This window comes from Marmota marmota, unplaced genomic scaffold (assembly GCF_001458135.2).
Source record: "Marmota marmota marmota unplaced genomic scaffold, marMar, whole genome shotgun sequence".
Classification (NCBI taxonomy): domain Eukaryota; kingdom Metazoa; phylum Chordata; class Mammalia; order Rodentia; family Sciuridae; genus Marmota; species Marmota marmota.
The window spans coordinates 4392183-4414458 of NW_026000101.1; the positions used below are offsets into that span (position 1 = coordinate 4392183).

General features: G+C 48.9%; 1 protein-coding gene across 2 annotated transcripts in view; it reads left to right on the forward strand.

The window, feature by feature from the left end:
- Window positions 1-22276, forward strand: part of Ptpn3 (protein tyrosine phosphatase non-receptor type 3) — a 65973-nt gene that overhangs the window by 27512 nt on the left and 16185 nt on the right. For both annotated transcript variants that reach the window (XM_015492212.2, XM_048783233.1), the window contains 7 exons: window positions 5332-5518; window positions 5619-5696; window positions 6738-6794; window positions 7825-7981; window positions 10525-10685; window positions 20258-20348; window positions 20620-20681. In XM_015492212.2, coding sequence (XP_015347698.1) covers window positions 5332-5518; window positions 5619-5696; window positions 6738-6794; window positions 7825-7981; window positions 10525-10685; window positions 20258-20348; window positions 20620-20681 — 793 coding nt within the window. The remainder of the gene's footprint in view (window positions 1-5331; window positions 5519-5618; window positions 5697-6737; window positions 6795-7824; window positions 7982-10524; window positions 10686-20257; window positions 20349-20619; window positions 20682-22276) is intronic.

Below are 22276 nucleotides of genomic sequence, written 5' to 3' on the forward strand. Positions count from 1 at the left end.
GCATTCCATGGAATTGTAGTACACCTAGGCCGTCACGGCCCAGCAGGGGTGCCACCAGCCACAAGGGCTGTTGACATTTAAGTTTATGAAATGAAAGCTCACTTCCTCAGGCCTGTTGACTTCAGTGAGTTCTGGCCCTGCCCGCCCCTGCGCAGTACACCCTGATTCTCTGAAACGCCTCTCTGAGACCCTGTACGAGGTCTCTTCCAAGAACACTTTTTATTTTGCATCTAAATATTAAAAGTAGGGTGATTCAATGACAGCCTTCCTGCCGGGGTTTTGCCAGGGGTGAGGACCCTGGGTGTGAGTGGACGTGTTGCAGGAGGCCCGGAAACTGGGGAAACCAGCGCCCTCACCTCAGCTAGGCAGGGGACTTCTTCCTGCTGTCGGAAGCCTCTCTGCTGGGGCTCCAGAGGCCGCTAGCTTTCCTGAGAGTGGGGGGGGGGGGCACCCTCCGCTGCCCCAGGCCGGGAGGGCAGGCTGGTCTGTACTTGGTGAGAAGAGCTGTGTTGGTTACTTCACCGAGTATTTGCAAAATGTTTAAGAAGAGTTTGACATGTTTTCTACAGCACATTTGTGTTAAGAGGCAAAAAGAAGCATTCTGTCAGAGAAATCAGATGAATAATACCACAGGCGGCAAGGAGGGTTTCTTTGAAGAGGAAGCATGAAGTGTAATGTTCTGTACTTGCTTAAAGACAAAGAAGCAAGAGAGAAAAAGAGTGGTTGGGCTCTGGCTCTCCACCCAGGCTGTAGAGCACGGTCCCCGCACATGACTCACTCCACCCGTTCCGCATTTACAGTGGCACAGAGTTTACTCTGGGGCTCTGAGGCCTTGGCAGTTTGCTTTGGGCCCAAGCAGGCCGTTCGTGGCTGCTGTCCCCACGGCTCTACCAGCCATTCTCGATCCTTTCCTCGCTTCCAGGGGAAGAACAGATTCTACAGAGAAGTCAGCTTTCCTCCTGGCGATAATAGCGAAAGGGACCCCACCTCCCACCCCCCACCCAAGCCCCCGGAAACTCGGCCCAGAGCAAGTTGAGGCTGTGTTCAGAAGACCTCTTGCTCTTACTTCATCATGTCACCAACACAGACACCCCTCCCGAGAGCACTGCTGCTTAAAGACAAAGAAGTCTCTGCTTATTCCCCCGAGCCTGACTTCTTCCGCCAGGTCTGGGGCAGGTGTCACTTTTTATTTCAGAGCCTCCCTGCATTGAGAGGGACCTTGGGAATCTCCTCCTTCAGTGGCACTGACAGTGGGTAATTCTCTTGGCCTTGTCATCCAGGCCCCCAGGGCCTGAGGACCCCACCATTGATGGGGAGCTCCCCTGCAGCGTGGCCGCACCCTCTGTCTGGACTCGGGTGTCAGGGCAGCCGGGGCAGCGGGCCCGCTCTGTCCACAGGTTCTGCCTCCATGGACCCAGCTGCCTACCTGCGTGTCCAACGCGCAGTTAGGCCTGTGAGGGTTGCTGCGTCTCTACCCAAACATGTCCTGACTGTTCTCCTTCTTGTTATTCCACCAACAATACAGTGTCACAGCTGTTTACGTGCCGTCTGCGTTGCATTTGGTATTACAGGTTAACTGGAGGTGATTTAGGGTCTATGAGAAGATGTGCATCGGTCACGTGCAAATTCCGTGCCATTTGATGTAAGGGACGGGAGTGCTGTAGACTTGGTGTCTGCGTTGGTGGGTGTTACAGCCAGTCCCCCATGGACACCGAGGGCAACTGTCCTTCAGGACTGCTGGATGTCACCTTGATGTTGACCTGGTGTACAGGTTCCTGCCTCAGTCCCCTGGAGCCACAGGTGTGGCATCTTTCCAGATCCACCTGAGGGCTCTGGCTCCTGTTCTCCAAGTTAAGCAATCCCAGTTCCTGTGGCCCCTGCCCTCTCCGAGTGTACGTCAGCCCCTGAGATCCAGGAGCATGAGAGGACCTGTGTCCGTCTGTCTTCTTGGGGCACCAGCCAGGGAAGTGCGTTCGCGTCCCTGAACCTTGCCTGTCCTTTGCTGGGTTTTGCCCACTTATACGTGAACCGCACGCCTTACCTGGGCTCTCCGTCTTCCCCTGCGCCCGGCTGAGGGAGGCTTTGCCTCTAAGCCCCCTGTGTACCTGCCAGAAACGTCGGTCTTCCTCTGCTCCTGTCTTTCTTTCACCATCCTCATCCAGTCTCTCGTCTTGTTTCTTCCACCTCGAACGCAAGTCTCGAACCGGGTGCAGGAGGGCATCGTGCCCCGTCTTCCTTTCGTGGGAAGCCTTCCCATTTCTCATTTCTGATCTTCAGAGAAATGACCTCTCCCAAGGCTTTGTTTGTGATGCCTGTTGTATTTACAGTTCTTAGACATCTGGCAATCCGGCTCTGCCCCTCTTTCCCCCGGGTCACGGGCATGGTCCAGACCATACTGGCCACTGTGGTTCCTGGAGGAGAGGGATAGTCTCCTCGGTGTCCCCCTCCCTCCTGTCTCAGGGCTTTGGCTTCTGCTCCTCCTCCCCGTCACGAGCTTCACCCACCCACATCTTCTTGCCTCCCGCATCCTACTCCTTCTCTGCTCCTGTCACAGTAACTTCCTTGGAATCCGGCTTCACAGGGCATCTCCCCTCCCTGTCCCTTTCAGTGGCACCCACGTCCTGCCCAGAGAGGGAGGAAGCGTGTTTGCCCCAAGTGCTCTATCTAGCTGCCACTGTCTGATTACTTTCTGTCTGTCCATCCGTCTTGCATACCAAGCAGAATGTCACCGGACCCTGCAGGAACCTCTGTATGCAGCTGGTCAGGGCAAAAATAAGCCATCTGTGTACATAAATTACCATCTAAAGTCACCTCCAACCCTATTGGAAAATGCGCTGGGGCACGGGATGGATTTGGAAAGTCCACTAGTACTAGTCGTAGTAGCGGTACTAGTGTTATTTAGCACCGTGAGCTCTTTTAAACTACTGAGTTTTGTATTGGCAAGAGAAAAATATTTTGAAATCTCATATAATAAAACCTACAAATTTAGAAAAAATTTCAATTAACCATAATATTCACTAATACCACTTAATTGAAATTAGTCTGTTTGCTTGTTCATCGGCCCTTCTTTTCTATTTTTAATGTTTACTTTTTTAGTTATAGATAGACAGATAAAATATCTTTATTTTTATGTGGTGCTTAGGATTGAAGCCAGCGCCTCACGCATACTAGGCGACCGCTCTACCTCTGAGCCACAATCCCAGCCCCTCGGCCCTGTTTTTCTGTTCGTGTGCCTGCCTTTCACTCTTCCCGCGGCTCACCCACCCCCTGGACTCCTGCAGATATTTGAAGTATGCGCACGATATCAGCAGCTTCTTCCCATTAAAGGTTCAAGGGCATCGCTAGAACTGGAAATAGCATCTCCTATGCCTTTGGCTTCTGCAGTTGCCCTTGCTGCCATCGGGTGGTGCTCTTGTAAGCAGTAAAAGAGGCTGGGGGTGTGGCTGGGGTGGAGCCTTGCCCAGCTGGGTGGTACCCTGGGTTCAGCCCCCAGCACTGCAAAAACATAAATCAACAAAAAAACCAGTAAAACAGCCACATTGCCCTAGTTGGGGGCAAATTTTGAAATCTTATTTTTAAGTGAACCAGAGTCTCACTGTCAGTGTGGAAACACACCCAGCATACAACTTGAGCTCCCAACACCCTCTCCTGAAATGCCTTCCCGCCCCAACACCCTTTTCCTGCCAGCAGCAGGAAAACCACAAGCCAGATCTTTCCCCTTCATAGAGCTGTTTCTGCATTGGTCTGTCGCTGAATATTTTCTTCAATAAATGGAGATTGCGAATTATTCTGTGTGAATAGGTACAGATTTTCTATTTAACGTAAGCTAATTTGGGCCAGGGGTATGGCTCAGTGCTAGAGCAAGCACGCACTTGCCTGGCAGGCCCAAGGCACTGGGTTTCATCTCCAGCACGGCAAACAAACAAGAAAATGCTAATCAGAACTTGAGGAAAGAGAGAAGATGATATTAATGAAAAGCTCTGGACAAGGCCTCGAAGTAAAGGGTTAGTGAAGGTGGGGCCGCCGTCTTCGCCGTTGGTGTTTCAGCCTTCTCCGTTCACCTCTCCCCGGGTGAGACTGGGGTGCAGCAGAGTCTGTAGGATGGGGGGAGAAGCCATACTCCTGTGCCTTGTGAGACACCTGTGTGAGGTCCACAGACCGGTGTGGGCAATACAGACACTGAGCGTCCTGTCCTATAGTCTGATGGCAAGGGTGGTTGATCTGTGGTCCTGTGAGGTTAGAAACAGGAGTCTAAAGAGCAGACTTGGCATTGTGCAAAGCAGAAGGGAACACTCAGGACCATCAGAATGAGTGTGAGGGGAAAGCTGTGTGACCCTAAGTAAGTTACTCAGCCTCTCTGGACCTTGGCGTCTTCATCTGTGAGGTGGAGTTGGAGCAGATGACCACAGAGGCCTGGTCAGTTCTAACCATCTGTAATTGTCCAAGACTGCACTGTCTAACAGAACCTCTGTGATGTGAGAAAAGTTCTGTGGCTGCCCTCCAGCTTGGAAGGCACCATTGAGTATTTGAAATGTAGCCAGCACAACTGAGGAACTGACTTTTTATCTTAAGTTATTTAAATATAAGTACCATGTGTGACAGAGGCTGCCATATAGGACAATGAGCTGTAGGTCCAGGAGAACCCACGTTAAATACAGAAAGACAAAACAGGAGCTCATGAGGGCAGCCCATGGAAGTCAGATATAAACTAGGAATGCTAGTTGTCCTCAACATGCAGCCGCCACCCCGCTTCCTTTGGGTGGCCAGGGATCCAATGGAGCAGAGCTGTCGGCAAGAATGAGATGGAAGGAGAGTGTCCTTCAGAGGATACAGGGACATGTGCGTTTGCACAGCCTTGCCTGGCAGAGTCTGGGTCAATACTTAACCCTAGAGCCAGGCACAGTGCTGCACACTTGTAATCCCAGCACCTGGAAGGCCGAGGCAGGAGGACTGCTCAAGTCCAGGAGTTCAAGGCCAGCCTGGACACCATAGCAAGACCCCATCTCAAAAAAAAAAAAAAAGTTAAATCACCGAAGTAGCTGGACACATTTTGCCCAGCAAAATGTAAATGGAAGGGAAACCAAGTGTTTAGTAGCTCATGCATCCAACTTGCCCTCCTGTCCCTCTGCCCCCAAACTTAATGTGCTGTATGTAGGCCAGACCAGGGCAGGCGTGGCCGGAGGACTCTGCATGGGCCAGACCCCTGCAGTGGACCTTTGTAGCTCAAAGGTTCCAGAGATCCATGACATTGGTCCCCAAACAAGTTGGTGATGTTTGCATTAATAACATTAATCCAGTTATTAAAATATCTCCTCCTTCCCCACGATGAAGGAGTCTATCCGAGAACAATCCAGCACAAAGCTGCCTGACCCAGAAGTCATCCAGTTCTGTGTCTCCGTCTTCAAATGCTCCAGGCTCCTGCTCACCTGATGGGGTCGACCAGCAGTTTTTAGAGGACTACAACAGGGTGACCAAGGGAGGGTCCACTGAGGATGCCAGCCAATACTACTGTGACAAGGTGAGCCAGCCCAGGTCCCGCCACGCCTAAGTGACCCACCCTTGTGAACGGGCCACTGGAAGGGCAATAACGTAAATGATCACTTTCCAATGTTTTCTAGAATGATAATGGTGACAGCTACTTAGTCTTGGTCCGTATCACACCGGATGAAGATGGAAAATTTGGATTTAATCTTAAGGTATGTCATGTGTATTTATTTGGTAGGTTTATGCTAGGAAACCACTTGAGGTGAATTTTAATTTCCATTAGAAATATGCTGCATGGCTGAGCTGCATAGGGAAACTGGCTCAGCCCTCCGGATGGGGAGTTTTTAATGTGACCGAGGCTGCTGCTACCTCCTCTGTGCCCAACACTTGCTGCACACTAGATTTATATCACCTTATTGAGCTCTTAAAATAAGCGGTGAAGACAGTATTTTTAAATCTACCTCACAGATGGATAGTAAGGCTCAGAGAGATGAAGGCACTTGGTTGGCAAAGCAGATCTACCCCCTCAAAGGGCTTATTAAGAGAATCCCACAGCATTGCTAAAGCTGATAAGAGAAAACAGCTCTCCAAGGTGCAGGGCCTGTCCCATCCTCTGGGCGCCTCGGAGCAGTCTGCACATGGTGGCCCGTCGGCTGGATCCCATCTGTTCCCGTAGTACGGTGGGAACAGCCTGGCCCGTCCCTTTGCAGATTGGGGATGTGGCACAGGGTTCAGCAGTTGCTCCAGAGCCTCTTTCCCATGAAGTCTGAAATGTTGGCTCCCAGGCCCTTCAACCACCAACCTACCAGCCGCCACCCCCTGCCCTGGAGCTGGTGAGGGCAGCTGGTCTTTGCCAGCCGTCCCCAGCTGCCCTCGTGCACATCTTTCTCAGCACCCAGTGGCCCTGCCCACATGATGTGTGACCCTTCCTGAGGCCTCACCTGCCCGCCCTGAGAGCTCCTGTTTCTGGCCGCTCGCGGGGCCCTCCTGGGGTCGCAGCGCTGCTGACAGGGCGCTCATACCCTCTTCAGCTCATCACCAGTGGGGGTGTTGGGACTCCTCTGAACAGTTCTGATGTCCCCTCCGCAGAGAAGCCAACAGGGCGTTCCCTAGTTCTGAGAGGGGTGCCACAGGCTGCGAGCAGCACAGGTCCAGGTCTGAGGCCCCCACGGGCCAGAAGACTGGCTTTATTGGTGTCTACCTGTTTGTCGCTGTGAACTACTCAGTGTCGTTTCACGTTGACACATTGACAGGGCGGAGTGGATCAGAAGATGCCTCTTGTGGTCTCAAGGATCAACCCCGAGTCACCTGTAAGTAGACGTGTCCCCGTGTGGTCTCCACATTTGCTTCCCCAACACCTGTCGGGTCTCTGCCGGTCCCATTTCTTTTTGCGGCAGTGGGGTGTAAGTCCCCCCAGGCAGACGGAGGGAGCGGGACTTGGGTTTGCTAAAACCCTGCTGCTCTGTGGGCCCTGGAGGCTCGGCACCCGTGTCACCTGGGGGCCTCGTTAGACAGCAGAGCCTCTGGCCCCAGCCCAGGCCTGAAGAACCAGAGTCCCCGTTTGGGTGATTTGTGTGCATATTCAATTTTGAGAAGTACTGTGGAGGGGGTGGGACACTGAGGCAGAGTCTGCCGTTGTGCTCGCTTTGAGCAGGATCACAGACCTTGAGCCCCTTCCCACCGTCTCCCCACCAGCACCACCGCAGCCCTCCACATCTCTGGCGTTTTTTCTTTCTAGTTGCTGTGCCTGTGTATGCGGAGGGCACGCAGCACAACACGGTGCTCAGACACAGGCACAGTGGACGGATGCCCACAAGTAGACTCAGGGGTCCGTCACGCTCTGAAGCTGCCTGGTGATCGTTTGCTTTTTTAAAGTGGTAGAACATCAGAGTCTCTTCTAAGAAGGGGCCCACTGGGGGTTCTAACTCTTGAGCAGTCTGTCCCCAAGCCTGTCGCTGTCCTGGTGTTGCTCTTCGTGGTTTCTGGGGGTTCCTGTGCTCTTAAACTCATCACATCGCCTCGCCCCGCAGCGGCTCCTGCCCCCGGTGTGGTACTGACGAGGGCCTTCCCTTCGCAAGCCACGGCTGTGCCCTCACTTCCAGCTGCCGGCTCCTTTTCTAACAGCACCTCCAGAGTGAAGCCGTCTCGGGCCTTATCCTGAACTGCTTCCTTGCTCACACTCTGAGCAGCACTTCTTTAAAATCCCACGGCCACCTCCCTGTGCCCATACCAGTGGGTAAAACAGTGACGTGGTGGCAGTCTCAGGTGTCCAGGACCAGGGAGCCCGCGGCCCCTGGAGGGAGGTGTCATGGTAACGGACGCTCGCTCTCCTCCATGCAGGCGGACACCTGCATTCCGAAGCTGAACGAAGGGGATCAGATCGTGTTGATCAATGGCCGGGACATCTCCGAGCACACCCACGACCAGGTGGTGATGTTCATCAAAGCCAGCCGGGAGTCCCACTCGAGGGAGCTGGCCCTGGTGATCAGGAGGAAAGGTAACAGTGGCTGCTGGGGGGGAGCCACGGGGACACTGTCCAGCCCATTCTGTGGTTGGAAAACATGGGGTGTGTAGCCAGCATCTGAAAATCGAGAATTTTCCCACAGCAATGAGAGTGTCTCGTTTCTCACTGGGAAAAGGTGAAGATCTTCCTCCCCAGAGCCTGACCCCTCCAGGCTGGTGCTCTGAAGAGAGGCAGCCCCAACACCTACTTTACTCCAGGCTGGAGCCCTGGATTCCTCCAGCTCAGGCACAGCTTAGCCCCCATCAGTCTCTCATCTTCCTGGTCCTGCGGAGGGTCACGTGTTCAGCCCCTTCCCCAAGGATCCCTTGGATTTCACTGGTACCTGCTCAGGTCTGCTGGGCAGGCCCTGAGGCTAGAGGGGTGGAGCCAAATGTCCCCGGAGATTCCTGACTCCACCTCCTGGTTGAGGTTTAGGGACCTTGAGCAAGTTACAGCCCCAGCCTGCACTTCTGTTCCCCTAGAGGGACTTGAGGACTTGACAGTGCCCTCCTCAAGGGTGCTTGTGAAGATTAAGGATACTTACACTGGGTGCTGTCTGGGCTGTGGAAGGTGTTTGAAGGAAGGCCTCTATTGAGTGTCATCTCTTTTTTGGGGTGGTACCAGGGATTGAACTCGGGGCCCTCTGCCACACCCCCAGCCCTATTTTGTATTGTATTTAGAGACAGGGTCTTGCCCACTGCCTGGCAAGTGTCATCTCTTGAGGGCCTCCAAGGAGTTACCATTGTTGTTCTGAATAACACGCCAAGACCCGTGAGTCCCCCGACAGCCTTCAACACTGGTGGTAGATGAAGGTGTGACTGCAGAGCCCCAGCCACGCGGCTCTACCCTGGCTCACGCCTGCTGGGCAGCTCCACCCTGCCACTCTCTGCTCCCTGCAGAACTCCCAGCCCAGAGCCAGCATGAACCCACCTCCTTGGGAGGCCGTAGGGGACCTCTGATCCCTCCTATGCCCCTGGAGCCTGCCAGGCACACAGTGGGGGTCCACAGGACAGTAGCTGGTGTCTGGGTCATGCCAGACGAGGACCTCGCCCTGGGTCAGTGGCTTCCCATTGTATCCTCCTCCACTCTCACGACTCCCCTGTGACGTGGGTGTTGTCACCCCAAATAGAAAACAGGGAAACCACATCCCAGGTGAAGAAGTTTCCCTCTGCCACGTGACTGGTAAGGCCACATGATGACGGGAGTCTGAGGAATCAGTGGGGAGCCTCCATCACACAGACCTGGGCGTCCCCGGTGGGCACGGGAGGCCTCTTCCACTGGCCCCTGGCTGGTGCCTCTTGAGGTGAGGAAAACCAGTGAATAGAGACCGTCAGAGCCAAAGAGCAAGGGCTGCCGGATTTCCAGTGATCGTAATGTTAAGCTTATTTCTAACATAAGCATTTAAGTAAGAAAATATGGACTGAGCCAGGCACATAATGTTCCCCTAGAATCTCGGCTCCTCAGGAGGCTGAGGCCAGAGGATCACAAGTTCCGTGCCAGCCTGGGCGATGTAGCAGGACCCTGACTCAAAAATGAGTAAGAGGAGCTAGGGATATAGCACAGTGGTAAAGTGCCTCTGGGTTCAATCCCCAGTATTTATATTAAAGAAAAAGTGATAAGTCAACTTTGGCACAGGAAGCTGTAGATAGGGTCAAAGTCACATAGTACAAGAAGAGCCAAGCTGTGGTCCACGATAGAGTCAGACAGACACCGATTTCCCGTGCCCTACCCTAATGATTCTCCCCGTCCCAGGAGCCCCATTTCCTTGTCTGTGAAACGGGACGAATAACAGCACATTCAGAATTGTGAGGATTCAGTTCCACTTTGTGGGGAAACTCGAGTGTTTAGTTTTCCTCCCCCTTCCTGTGATCTTGAAGGCAGTAGGGAGCCACTGAAGGCTTTTGAGGGAGTGACTTACCTTTCTGAGTGAAAAGGGAAAATTCAGAAATGATCCCAAAGTCTCCAGCTTGGGAGAAGGAGAGAAAGTAGATACAGGCAGGTAAAGTAGAAGTATTTCTTCCCCTGCTGAGTTTGACGTGAAAGGAGAATGTGGACCTTGAAGCTGGACTGAAGCACAGAGGATGTTCCTTGGGAGCTTCCCACGTAGAGACTGGGCTGTCGAGCATGAACTTGGGACCCTCCCCCAACCCCAGCGCCTGGGAAAATGGCATTTAAGGGAAATAAATGAAAAAGGACCCAAGAAGGGAGAGGTACTGGGATGGTGGGAAAATAGCAAGGTCAGAGAACAAATGAGAAAATCTGCCCAAGAACATTCTTCCTCCTTTCCTTACCTTTGGCAAAAAGCCCGCGAGTACTAAACGCAGTCGTGTAAAACTAACCAGAGATCAGATGTTGTTTATGTGAGTGACACATACTGGGTCATTCACCTGGAAACGGGGTCTCGGTGGAGGTGGTCACCACCACATGCTGATCCACTCAGTAAGACATTTGAACACCTGTGCCCAGCTGCTGCAGGGTCCTCCTTGGCGGGGAAACCAGTAGCAAAGTGCCGGACGCCTTCTGTCTTGTTCTTCCAGCTGTCCACTCATTCACCGAGATCAAATCTGAAGATGAACTGAACCAGCTTTTCCCAGAAACCATTTTCCCCATGTGTCCGGAGGGTGGGGACACTTTGGAAGGATCCATGGAACTGTTAAAAAAAGGCCTTGAAAGCGGGACGGTGCTGATCCAGTTTGAGGTAAGAGGCACCAGGGCTGACCCTCGCTGCCCAGGCCATGCCACGCACCTGCGAGGCCACCCTGCTGCCACTGAGCGGCTCCGGGCGAGGCAAGACACAAGCCCTCGGTTCTGCGGTCGAGATGACTGTGGTTCACAAACCTCAAACAGCAGAGTTGCCACAGGCCACAGCCATGGGCCATCTCCTAGGGGTGGAGCAGCACAGCAATGAGGTCCAGCAGGCCCATGAGGACCTCAGCCATGGCTGAATTCAGTCTCGCCCTCTTCTAATAGCATTCGGTAGACCTGGAGGGACTTGTCAGCAACTGGGGAGGAAGGACTCTGAGCTGATTAACTACCAGCACAAAAGCTCAGACTCCACAGTGGAAGGAAGCAGGGGGCAGTGGGGCCAGCTCTGTCACCCCCAGCCCAGCCGCCCTGGGCATCCGAGCACTTAGCGTCTTCCCATGAGGACACAGCCTCTCCCTCACCCCACTATCTCAACCACAGAAACCAAAGCCAGACCCCATCTTCCCCAGGAGGCACAATCCGTGGTGCCAGGAGTGAGGCTGCCGACAAAGGCACCCACCAAGGCCTTTTACCAAACCAAAGATGTCCATTGCTTAAGGGATCGAAATTAGGGTGCGTCCATCTTCCAAATTTATTTAAAGGTAAAAGAAAGCAGATTAGCTCACACACTGAGAGAGCAGAAGGAATGCAAAATAGGCCAGCGAGAAACCAGAGCCTGGTCAACAGCACTCGGAGTCTGGGTTCATAAATTAAGGACGAGCATCTCAGATGAATTCAGGCACACAGATGGCGTTTATTAAAAAGTCACAGAAGCAAAAGTAGGAAGTTTGGCCGGTGCATGTGACTGCAGAGTGGTTCAAGAAAGCAGGAGGAACATGAATATCAAACAAAGACGCAAAGCCACAGCTCTGAGAGGAAGGGCTATCTCCCGGTGGTGCAGGGCACAAAACATAAAAATACACCACAGCAAAACAGGTTGAGCAGCAGCAGAGAGCAAAACCCATAGCCCAGAAGGCAAAGATAAACTGATCCCTAAAAATTCAATAGGGAATTTTAAACTTTTAATTAGCTACCTTGACAGGTAACATAAAACAAAAAAATGAGTTCCTATCTTGTGGAAATGAAATCTGGATAAGAGAACAGTAACATAAACACTCTCCAAAGTAGATAAAAGAAGGAAGAACTCGCAACCCAGTTGCTGGTGATCTCAGTTTTATCCTTCTTGTTTTAATACTGGGGAAGGAGGGGAGGGAATAGACACCATGGAGTCGATCACCCATTCAGCCAGTGGCAGGTACTTCCCATGGGCCTAATGCTAGATCTGGGTCATAACGAGGGAAGAAGGGGGTTTCTGGCTGCAACGAACTCACCATCTAATTTTGGTGTGTTTGGGGTCCATATGTATCATGAGTCAGAAACAGCTGAAGACCAAGGTAGGGTAAGATTTTATTACACAAATAGTTCATACCAGGGCAGCTGCAAGAGAAGGTTCCAGGTGGTCCCTGGGGTAAGATGTGGGATTAATAAGGGATGGATGGGACTAAGTGAGAAGGGGAGGGAATTCAGGAGGTCCTGCTCAGCTGAAGGCCACAGAGGTCAGGTGGCATAAGGAGGTACCAGGAATCTTGGCTGGCCCCAGACGAGGGAGGGCCCTGGATCCAGGGAGAGCTGTTCTGGCTGATACGGTGCCGTGGCTGGGCCTGGGGAAAGCTCTGAGGCTGGCCCTGTCCCGGCTTCCTAAGGCCTCCTCCACGCCCAGCCTCTGCTTTGATGTATTTCCCATATGGGCGTGTCCATTCGATGGACCCTGAAGAGTGTTCATCAACTTTTAAAAGAAGTTTTAAAAGGCCTTGCCACCCCCTATCTTTTTGTAAAAGTGTTTCTCAAAGGGTGACCTCTGACCACCTGTATGGGAGCCACTGGGGAGCTTGTTAAACTAGGGCACTGTCCACAGCTACCAGATACTGGTACTTTAACAAGGTCAGCTGAGGTTCTGATGCACGAGCTGATGTGGAGAGGAGAGGGTGGAAACCTATCAGGACCTTGCCCCCTGCCGCCCATCCTAGTCTACTCGTGGAGAGTAAGAAAGTAGCAGAAGAAAGAAGCAGAAAACGTATACATCCGTAAGAGAGTTAAATTTTAGTGTGGACACACGTTTTTTCATTTCGTCTGTAAATTTTCTAGAAATTAAGTAGGAAATCCTTCTTTTTACATAGCCTCTTTTGCAGAATTCCAAAATACAAGCAGATAAAAGCAGATCTGCTCTGTGGTGGGAGCTCTGCCTCTGCCATCGTCTCTCCTGGCCTCCCAAGGAGCCCTAGGGTCACTGGAGCATCACATGCAGATGTCCTCCGCAGCTGCTAGAACAGTTTGGTTCAAGGGACACTAGATCAAACAGGAAACTAGTACGAAAGTGAGCACTTTAGTGGGCACTTACCCAGTGCCACAGGCTGTGAAGGTGTCAGCTTACGTAATTCTCTGAACAGCTCTGTGTGGATCCAGCCATTATCCCCATCATATAGAGAAGAGACCGAGTCTCAGATAAAGGGCCCCCTGTAAGAGGTAGAGCCCGACTTAAGCCCAGGCAGCCAACTCTAGAGCTTGTTCTGTAGCCGTTGGAAATTAAAAGATGCTTTGGCCTGTTGAGGGCTGTTTCTAGGGTACAGAGCCTAGCGAAGGTCACAGAGAGCCAGAGTCACTTTAAATCCTGGCTTTACCCCTTACTCCCTTCCCTTGACCTCTGAGGCCTCTATGTCCTCATCTATGGGTAGGTCGTCTCGTGAGTTGAACTGGAAGAAGTAGATGAGATAAACACTTAATTCATTGCTTGGTGCATGATCAGGACACCATAAAAAGTAACCACAGGAGCTGGGGTTGTGGCTCAGCGGTAGAGTGCTCGCCTAGCCCGTGCCAGGCGCTGGGTTCGATCCTCAACACCACATAAAAATAAATAAATAAAATAAATGTATTATGTCCAACTATAACTAAAAATATTTTTTAATTAAAAATTTTTTAAAAGTAACAACAGCTATTATTATTTGTAAACAGAGAGGCTCCAAGAGCATGCCCAGTCTGTACAAGAAGTGGTCAGAGGGCTCTGAGCTTGGAACCCTGCAAGTCCTGCCTGTTGTGCCCAGACAACATGGCCATGTCCCCATTACTCTTCCTCCAGTGCCATGGGCAGACAGGCAGCTTGACTGATGTGCTCTGTGCCCAGAAGCAGGAAGTGGGGCTGATCGCTGGCAGGGTCCATGGGCAGGTGTCCTCCTCACCCACTCTGTGACACAAAGCACCTGCCTGGGGCAGCAGACAGAGTCCCTCCTGGAGCACTGGCTTCCTGGAAGCTTGCTCTGAAGCTTTCTTTCTTCTTCTTCTTCTTTTTTTTTTTTTTTTTTTAATTGAGGGAATTCCCTCGTCCCTCCCATGGCTTTCAGTTAACAATTACATATGTGTTCCAGAAAGCATTTGGTCCCAGCTGTAACAAAATCACACTTAATAATAATCAACATTCTGGAGTACTCTGGGATCTACCACGTGTATTTCACATATGTTGTTCCAGTACTCACAGCAGTTCTGTGAAACAGGTGACAGCCAGAGTTATTAGGATTTTTTATTTATTTTATTTTTGGTGCGAGAGCTGGTACGTACTCTACCACTCAGCCACAAGCCCAGGATCAGAATCAGGAGAGGGAGAGGCAAAGAGGTTGTCTGGTGTCACATACCTAGTCAGAGATAGAGCCAGAATTATGATTTATGTTAAAAGAATCCACCTGGGTATGGGGGTGCATACCTGTTGTCCCGGCCACTGAAGAGGCTGTGGCAGGAGGATCCCAGAGTTCGAGACCAGCCTGGGCAGCAGAGTGAGACGCTGGCTCAAACACTTACCTACCTACAAACAAACAGCTCTAGTCCCCTGGTGGCAGCAGTTCACCACTGACAGGCGTGTCCCAGCTCCACCCAACCTCCAGAGCTGTCCGTCCCCTATCGCGGTGACACTGGGCAGTTGGGCAGCATTTGTGACTGGCCTTGAATGCTGTATTTTGTTCAGCCAAGATCGGGTTTTCTTCTCTGTAGGATGGAACAGATTGGTTCTTGCCAGGTCCTTGTCGGCAGCACATTCAGGACGCTGTCCTCCTTGAGGACTGTACCCGTTCGCCACAGCTTCCTTCCTTCCTTCCTCCCTCCCTCCCTCCCTTCCTTCCTTCAGCTTGTGGCTTCACCCACACTGCCCCGAGTCGGAGTTCTGTTGAAGCCAGGGCAAGGCTATGCGTTTGGTTTATGGCTTCATGGATAAAAACTCAGTGCTGATGCTCAGCTGTCCATTGTTTGAGAACCAGCTTTCCATCAAACAAAAGAGCCCTGTGTTCATGCCATCCAGGGACCACGTGACGGGCAACTGCCTCCTTGCCCACTCTTAGTTAAGACCTCTTTGAAGACTCCTCTTCTGATAGAAAGTGAAGAGTACTGCAAGGGAATGCCTCCTCCCCAGATTGACGGATTAGAGCAGTGGCCACAGGAGACCCAGTGTCCTGTCCACTCGTGTACCCTCACCCCTCCACTTCAGCATCGTCCATCCTTACCAAAACCCATTCTTCTCTTTTCCGACCCGTGCTTCCTTAATTGGCACCTACCTTGCCACTGTAGGAACTACCCGTTAGTGTCAAAACAAGTGACTCACGAGCAAAGATAGCTGAAAACTGTGAGAGGTTTAAATCAACACAGGTCAAAATTAATGAGGGCAATGGTACCTTCCAGAGTAGAGCCCACCCATCAGAGTGCACATAAAGCCAGGTGTGGTGGTGCACACTTGTAAGCTACTCAGGAGGCTAAGGCAGGAAGATGGCAAATTTGAGGCCTACATGGGCAGCTTAGAGAGAGTCTCTATCAAAATAAAAAGGGCTGAGGAAGTGGTAAACACGCTGGGTTCAATATCCAGTACCCCCCACCAAATATATTTTTTAAATGGTTTTCCTGGCCTGGGGACATAGCTCCGTTGGTAGAGTGTTTGCCTTGCCTGCACAAGGTCCTGGGTTCAATCCCCAGCACCACACACACACAGGAAAAGAAAAAAAAATGGTTTGCCATTTTTTTCTCATTTTTTAAAAAAGTATCAATTTAGTGTGTCTGGAATAGATAGATACACACAGGGGCCCTTGAACGACCCTGTGTGCATTCTGTGCATCCATGTCACGTGCTAGGACTTGCCCCGTTTGTGTGTGTATGTGAAGGAGACGCCACCAGTGTACTCGGGAGTACGCCAACAGTAGAACGTACATCTGGGACTGGACATTGAAAGACCACTACTATCAAAGGTCTCTGTTAAGTGTCCATTTTTGCTATGACAAAATCCACCTAAAAGGAGGGAAGGTTTATAGTTTAGTTTGACTTGCGGTTTTGGTGCTAGAAAACGACGGAGCTTTTAGCATAGGAGCCTTCAGGGGACATTTAATACCCAAACTATAATGAAATCCCCAAATAACTACAACCATGTCAGCGCAGCACACCTGGACAGTAGGTAGAGGCTGCAGGTGCCCTTGAGACCATGAGACCTCTGGCTGAGTCGATATGAAGAAAGGGGATGTCCCCAGTGTGGACAGGCTCCCTGGGAGTAGTGAGTTGTTAGCTCGTCCATCCAGTGGCACCAGGAAGACACCTCCTGGGGCCTTTGTGAAAGGTGAGTGCCCTGAGCTCTGTTCCACAGCACCACGTCCAAGAAAGCCACAACTGCCATCTTTTGTCAGCTTCATTCACGTGGTTTGCACCCCCTTTAAAGCCACAGACCCCATGCTCCCTTCCCGCTGCCCAGCACCTCCTGTGTGCCAGGCACAGTGCTGACCTCGGGGCTCATGGCGGTGAACAGAACAAGCAGGCTTCCCACAGAGATAATGGTGTAGTTGATTCAGGGGACAGTCACTGGGAGTCCCAGTCATGGCTGAAGCTGGCTCTGGCTCTTGTGGGGCATGGAAGGGACTGTTCTTGCTGCTTGCGCTCCCCTTGCCCGAGGTCCCCTCGGCCCCCTCCCTTTGTTCTCCTGCCTCCCCCTTCTCCAGTTCTCAGCCTTCCAGAATCCAGCGAGAAGCCCGCTTTGTTCTGGGGTTGGTGGAGGTGTCCTTTGCTTGCCGGGTCCCACCCTGCCGCAGTCCCTGTTGGAGCTGGTCGTGTCTGCAGCCCTTGTCCAGGGTGCGACTCGATCTCACGGCTTTGGCTCAGTGAGAGGAGCTAAGGGATGGGAGCCCCTGAGGCCTCTCTCTGATGTTGGAAACCGTGCGCAAAGCAGAGATGTCTAAACTCCAAAGCAGGCCTTCCGGTCCACCCCGCCAGTGTCTGGCGGTGTAGCGCCAGACAGCGCCAGGTCCTCTGCTCAGCTGTTTGTCTTCAGAGGCCAGAGCTGGAGATGCTGATATTACAGTTTAAATACTGCTGTTTCTTAGCAACCCCTCTCGGCCCGAGATTTTCATAATTTACCCTTAGTTTCAGAGCTTCTTAGAACTTCACTCTGATAGGTGAGAACATGCATTTTAGGTCATAAAAATTCATATTTTCAGCAGGGCATGGTGGTGCACACCTGTAATCCCAGCAACTCAGGAGTCTGAGGCAAAAGGATCGCTAGTTCGAGGCCAGCCTCAGCAATTTAGCCAGGGCCTAAGCAATTTAGTGAGATCTTGTCTCAAAAATATAAAAAGACTGGTGATGTGACTCAGTGTGTAAAGCACCCCTGGATTCAATCCTTGGTACCAAAAAAAAAAAAAATTATTCATAAAACCAAGTGATTTCTTAAGTGCTTGTCCCCATGACCCTGCCTCCCAACCCCTGGCTGCTCCCATTTTAAGACGACAGAATTTAGGGGATCTACAACTGGGAGATCTTGTCTGCCTTACACACCTGCAGCCTGGGAATAATGGAAACAAATGCTGTTTTTTTCCAGGGAATAGTTACTTTATGGGTCTTGTCTCAAATTCTGGCCAGTGTCCTAACGCCTTAGTCACTGCTCCATCCCTGACATGCCTGTGTTCCCAGCACGTCCCACTCCACTCTTATCAGCCCCGTCTCAGGGCAAGTTCGTACACCCAGCTGACCCAGCAGCCCACGGGCAGAGAAGGACCTTGAAAGCCACCTTTTCACACGCCTGAGACTATGCGCTTGAATCCTGTTCCCCTGAATGGCGTCAGTCCTGTTCAGCGCCAACCTTTGCAGAGCAGATGTAAACACGATGGGCTTTCTTGGACTTCCTAAATCCAAAGAAGTCTTGGCTTTTGATTTGCTCACCCAGCTTTCCCGGAAAATTTTGTATTTTATAAATAGATTTGTTCTCTTTTTTTTCGCCCTCACTCCAGTCATGAATTTAAAAAAAAAAATCATTCTCATTATCATCATTCAGAAATAGCCCAAGTAAAAAAGTCTCCCAACTCCCATCCCATTCAGTTTTTTCTTTGTTGTAAGTTACAGATAACAATTTGGTGTGCATCCATCCATACCTGTTCCTGTGTTCGTGCTCATGTATGGTACACACACATACACAAGTGCACACACACAGGATTGTGTGTTATACACCCCGTATACACTCTGTATGTGCTGCTGTTTAGAATCACCATCGTGTATGTTGTTTTTTTTTTTAATACACAATTTTCATTTAAAAGTAGATGAAGGGATGTTCTTCCAAATCTGGACTTTTAGCTTTTTATTTTTTGTACAGAATTTTAAGGTCTGACTGTGCTGTAATTTAAGTCAGAACTTCCCCTTCTTGGGGAATATTCGGGTTGTTACCGTTTTCTGGTTTTCCATGAATAAATATTCTGCTGCAGGTAAACTTCTCTGACATGAATCTTTATGAATTCTTGTTGGATAAATCCCAGAGCATACACATTTTAAAATGTTTCTCTGCCATAGTACATCTTTAACATTTTTAGTGTTCTGTAGTCCTACTACTGAGATACATTTAAATCATATAATTAAAGCATTTTACTAGATCTGTTTGTCTGCCAGACTTTCTCAAGGTGACTGCATGTATATCTTTGTTACATAGAAGGTATATATCTTTTTACCTCCAGGTTAGATTTACTGGTTGCATTCACATAATTGGATTTCCCTTCATACATTTAATCAGTTAGAACCAAAATGCCACTTAGATAAATTTGACCCACTCAGATGTCCTCCTTCTGCCAGAGTCAAACTAAAACCTCCAATAAATCATGACTTTATTTCTAGAATGAACTCACAGGGTCCTTTAAAGCCTGCAGATGTTTAAGGAGTAGTTCAGCAGCTACTTGATTGTTATGAACTGAAACCATACAGGTGATCAGATCAGTAGCCAAGCTCTTGTAGAATTCAGAAATTCAAAATAGTCAGTAAATATATAAAATATAGCTATTCTTATGACCCCAGGTCTCCATGTTAATTCTCTTCTAACAAATTCTGTGTAGTTTAATAAGAGCAAAGCAGAGTAAGAGAGAAGCCAGTTTGCTAAACAATACAGCTTGCAAAAATAAACATAGTAAACTAGATTATTAAGTTTCATCTTTATAGAGAATATCTAATGACATGGAGAAATGGATACTATCTAGTAAATAAGGGGACAGGCTTTAAAATTAGGGCAGTGTTTCCAGAACTCCCCCCTCCCATCCAGTAGGATGCTGGGTCCTTCATGTCTAAATTAGCCTGAGAAATACTTAGCTGATCAAAATTNAAAAAAAAACAGAAAAATTAACACTTCCAACATTGAAAAAATTATTTCCATAGAACAAAGGGCTTAACTTTAGTTGTTCAATTGGGGGAAACTGCTGTATAGAAAAGAAAACATAAGTATTGGCAACAGATGTGTTCATCCTCTTATTTGTTATCTTGGGCAAAGCATCTATCCTCTGACTGTCACTTGCAAAATAAGAATAATTGTAGTAACTCCCAGAGGGCTGTGGGGAAATCATGTCATGCAGTATATCAACCTATTTGATATGTGCTTGTAGATACACAATTTATTTTAAATTTTTGGTAGTGATTGCATGTATAAGGAAATAGCGCTTTAAACAGAGTTACTGTATGTCAGACAAATGTTTTTACTTTGGAAATAAACTTCTAAAATGATGAATGACACGCTCTGGCTCTTAAGCAAAAGATGTGGTTCATTGAGTTGGAGGGAAATGGGGCTCAAAACGAATTCAGGTGATCTTTATTAATTTTGAGTCAAAATTCCCCCACACACATACATCCCACCACCACCACTATTTGCTTTTAGCATGTGTCAAATTGCCAAGGGGGAAAAAAAAAGTTATCAGGACCCATTATTTGTGACTCAGATCCCCACCTGTGACTTCCCCCCACCAAAGATCCTCAAATGTAAAACATTAGTAAAGGATTTAGTCAGTTTCTCCTAGAACTGTAGAATTTCTTTTTGGGAAGATTTTTTTCCCTTAATATGTTAACAACATATAATCACTTTAAAATGTTAAGATTTTGGAGCCATGTATGGTTAAAGTATATTTTCACATCCTACTTTCCTTAGCTGTTTTTTCACAGTGATTTTTTTTTCTTTTTTTTTTTTTTCTTTTTTGGCCTCTCTTTGTCATTTAGCAACTCTACCGAAAGAAGCCAGGTTTGGCCATCACATTTGCAAAGCTGCCTCAAAATTTGGACAAAAACCGATATAAAGATGTGCTGCCTTGTGAGTATCCGGCATGAATGCCTCCTTCCCCCCCTACACTGAGATAATGTTTCCCTTTTTAAAACAGATTGTCTGGTATTCTGGAGCGATTTTCAGTGTGTCTGTAAACACCACCGTCTTTATTGCAGCCATTTCAGACTCTGAACAGTTGGGGAATAGTGTTTATGCTAATGAGGCAAGAGCTGCAGATGGGGCTGGGAACTGAACTCTTGTTTACTTGGGATGATAAAAATAACACTCAGAATAATCGGTAAATTTTTCTCTCCCACAGATGACACCACCCGGGTATTATTGCAAGGAAATGAAGATTATATTAATGCAAGTTATGTGAATGTAAGTTAGGAAGCCGGGTGGTAAGATACAGCGCGTTCATCACTCTAACAAGGATGGGGGTGGCCTGCGGGGTGCTTGGCAGTTGACAGTGCTCTCCTGTTCACGGCCTCATTTCAGCTCAGCAGCCATGTGAGGGAAGGCAGAGGGGTCTCAGTTTTACAGAGGAGAAAACTAAGGTTCAGAGAGACTGAATAATTTGAAAAGCTGCAAAATGAGATAAGGGCAGGAGGCCTTCAGTGTTTCTAATTCCATTGTCCACACACCTCTGTATTTGCTGCTTGCTTAGGTATTTGGTTTTGCTGATGGTATGTTTGTTACTTGATGTGGTTTTCCCCACATTATTAGTGTCATCCTGCCTAAATATAAGAAAAACAATACCTCTTCTGTACCTAAGACCCAAAAGAGGAAAAGGAAAAGGTACATATGTTTTGAGGATAGCATTCATTTTTACTCTGAAAGTGCATTTTGGGCAATTTACTTGGTCTCTCTGAACTTCAGTTTCTCCATCTAAATCCATTGTCAGCACACTTTTTCTATACAGAGTCAGAATTTGGTCTTTGCATTTAAGATGCTACCATCTAAAAATGTTGAAAACTACTCTTAGCTTATGGCCAGCAGATTTGACCCTCAAGCCATCATCTGCCAAACCCTGACCTAAACAAACATGACTTTTCAGACTAAGTCTCAGGTTATAGAAGTGATCAAGAACTGTCCTGGAGCTGGGGTTGTGGCTCAGAGGTAGAGTGCTTGCCTAGTACACGTGAGGAACTGGGTTCGATCCTCAGAACCACATTAAAAAAAAAAAAAATGAAATAAACATATTGTGTCCACCTACAACTAAAACATAAATATTTTAAAAAAATAAAACTGTCCTAATAAAATTTGGTCTGATCATTGATCCTATTTATTCCAAAGCATCTATGGGATTCATAAGCCCTCACTTCAACATTCTTGATGTCTTAAGAGCTGAGAATCAGAAATGGGTGGCCACCCCACAGAATCCAGTCTCTTTGTTTTATCAAGTGTCAAGGAAGCCATGAGCCCAAGCACTAACCCAATCATGAATTGGGATCCTTCATTTACCTTCCCAACCTAAGAGTGAATGAATGAAGTTGCCAGTCCAAAGCACAGAGGACTCTGAGTGTTATTGCATAGAGAAGACTCAGCGCAGAGGGCAAAATGAAAGAGGAGCAGCATGGGAAAATGTTGGTCAAGATGGACCAACTTGGGCTGGGGCTGGGGCTCAGTGGTAGAGCGTTCACCTAGCACGTGTGAAGCCCTGGGTTCGATCCTCAGCACCACGTAAAAATAAGTAAATAAAATAAAGGTATTGTGTCCATCTACAACTAAAAAAATAATTAAAAAAAAAAGATGGACCGACTTAATAACATTATCGTTGGAAGTCATGCAGAAAGCAAAGTGTGACAAGAGTTGGCGGTATGAACCTGTATTATCAATGCCACCAACTCTTGTCTGCTTTGAATAAAAAATAAATATTTCCTGCTCTTAATTTCATGGCACATAAAGGGTAGCCTAATTAAAGCTATTTGAAAAACAATTAAATGAAATAATTCTGATAGAAATTCCTTCATGGG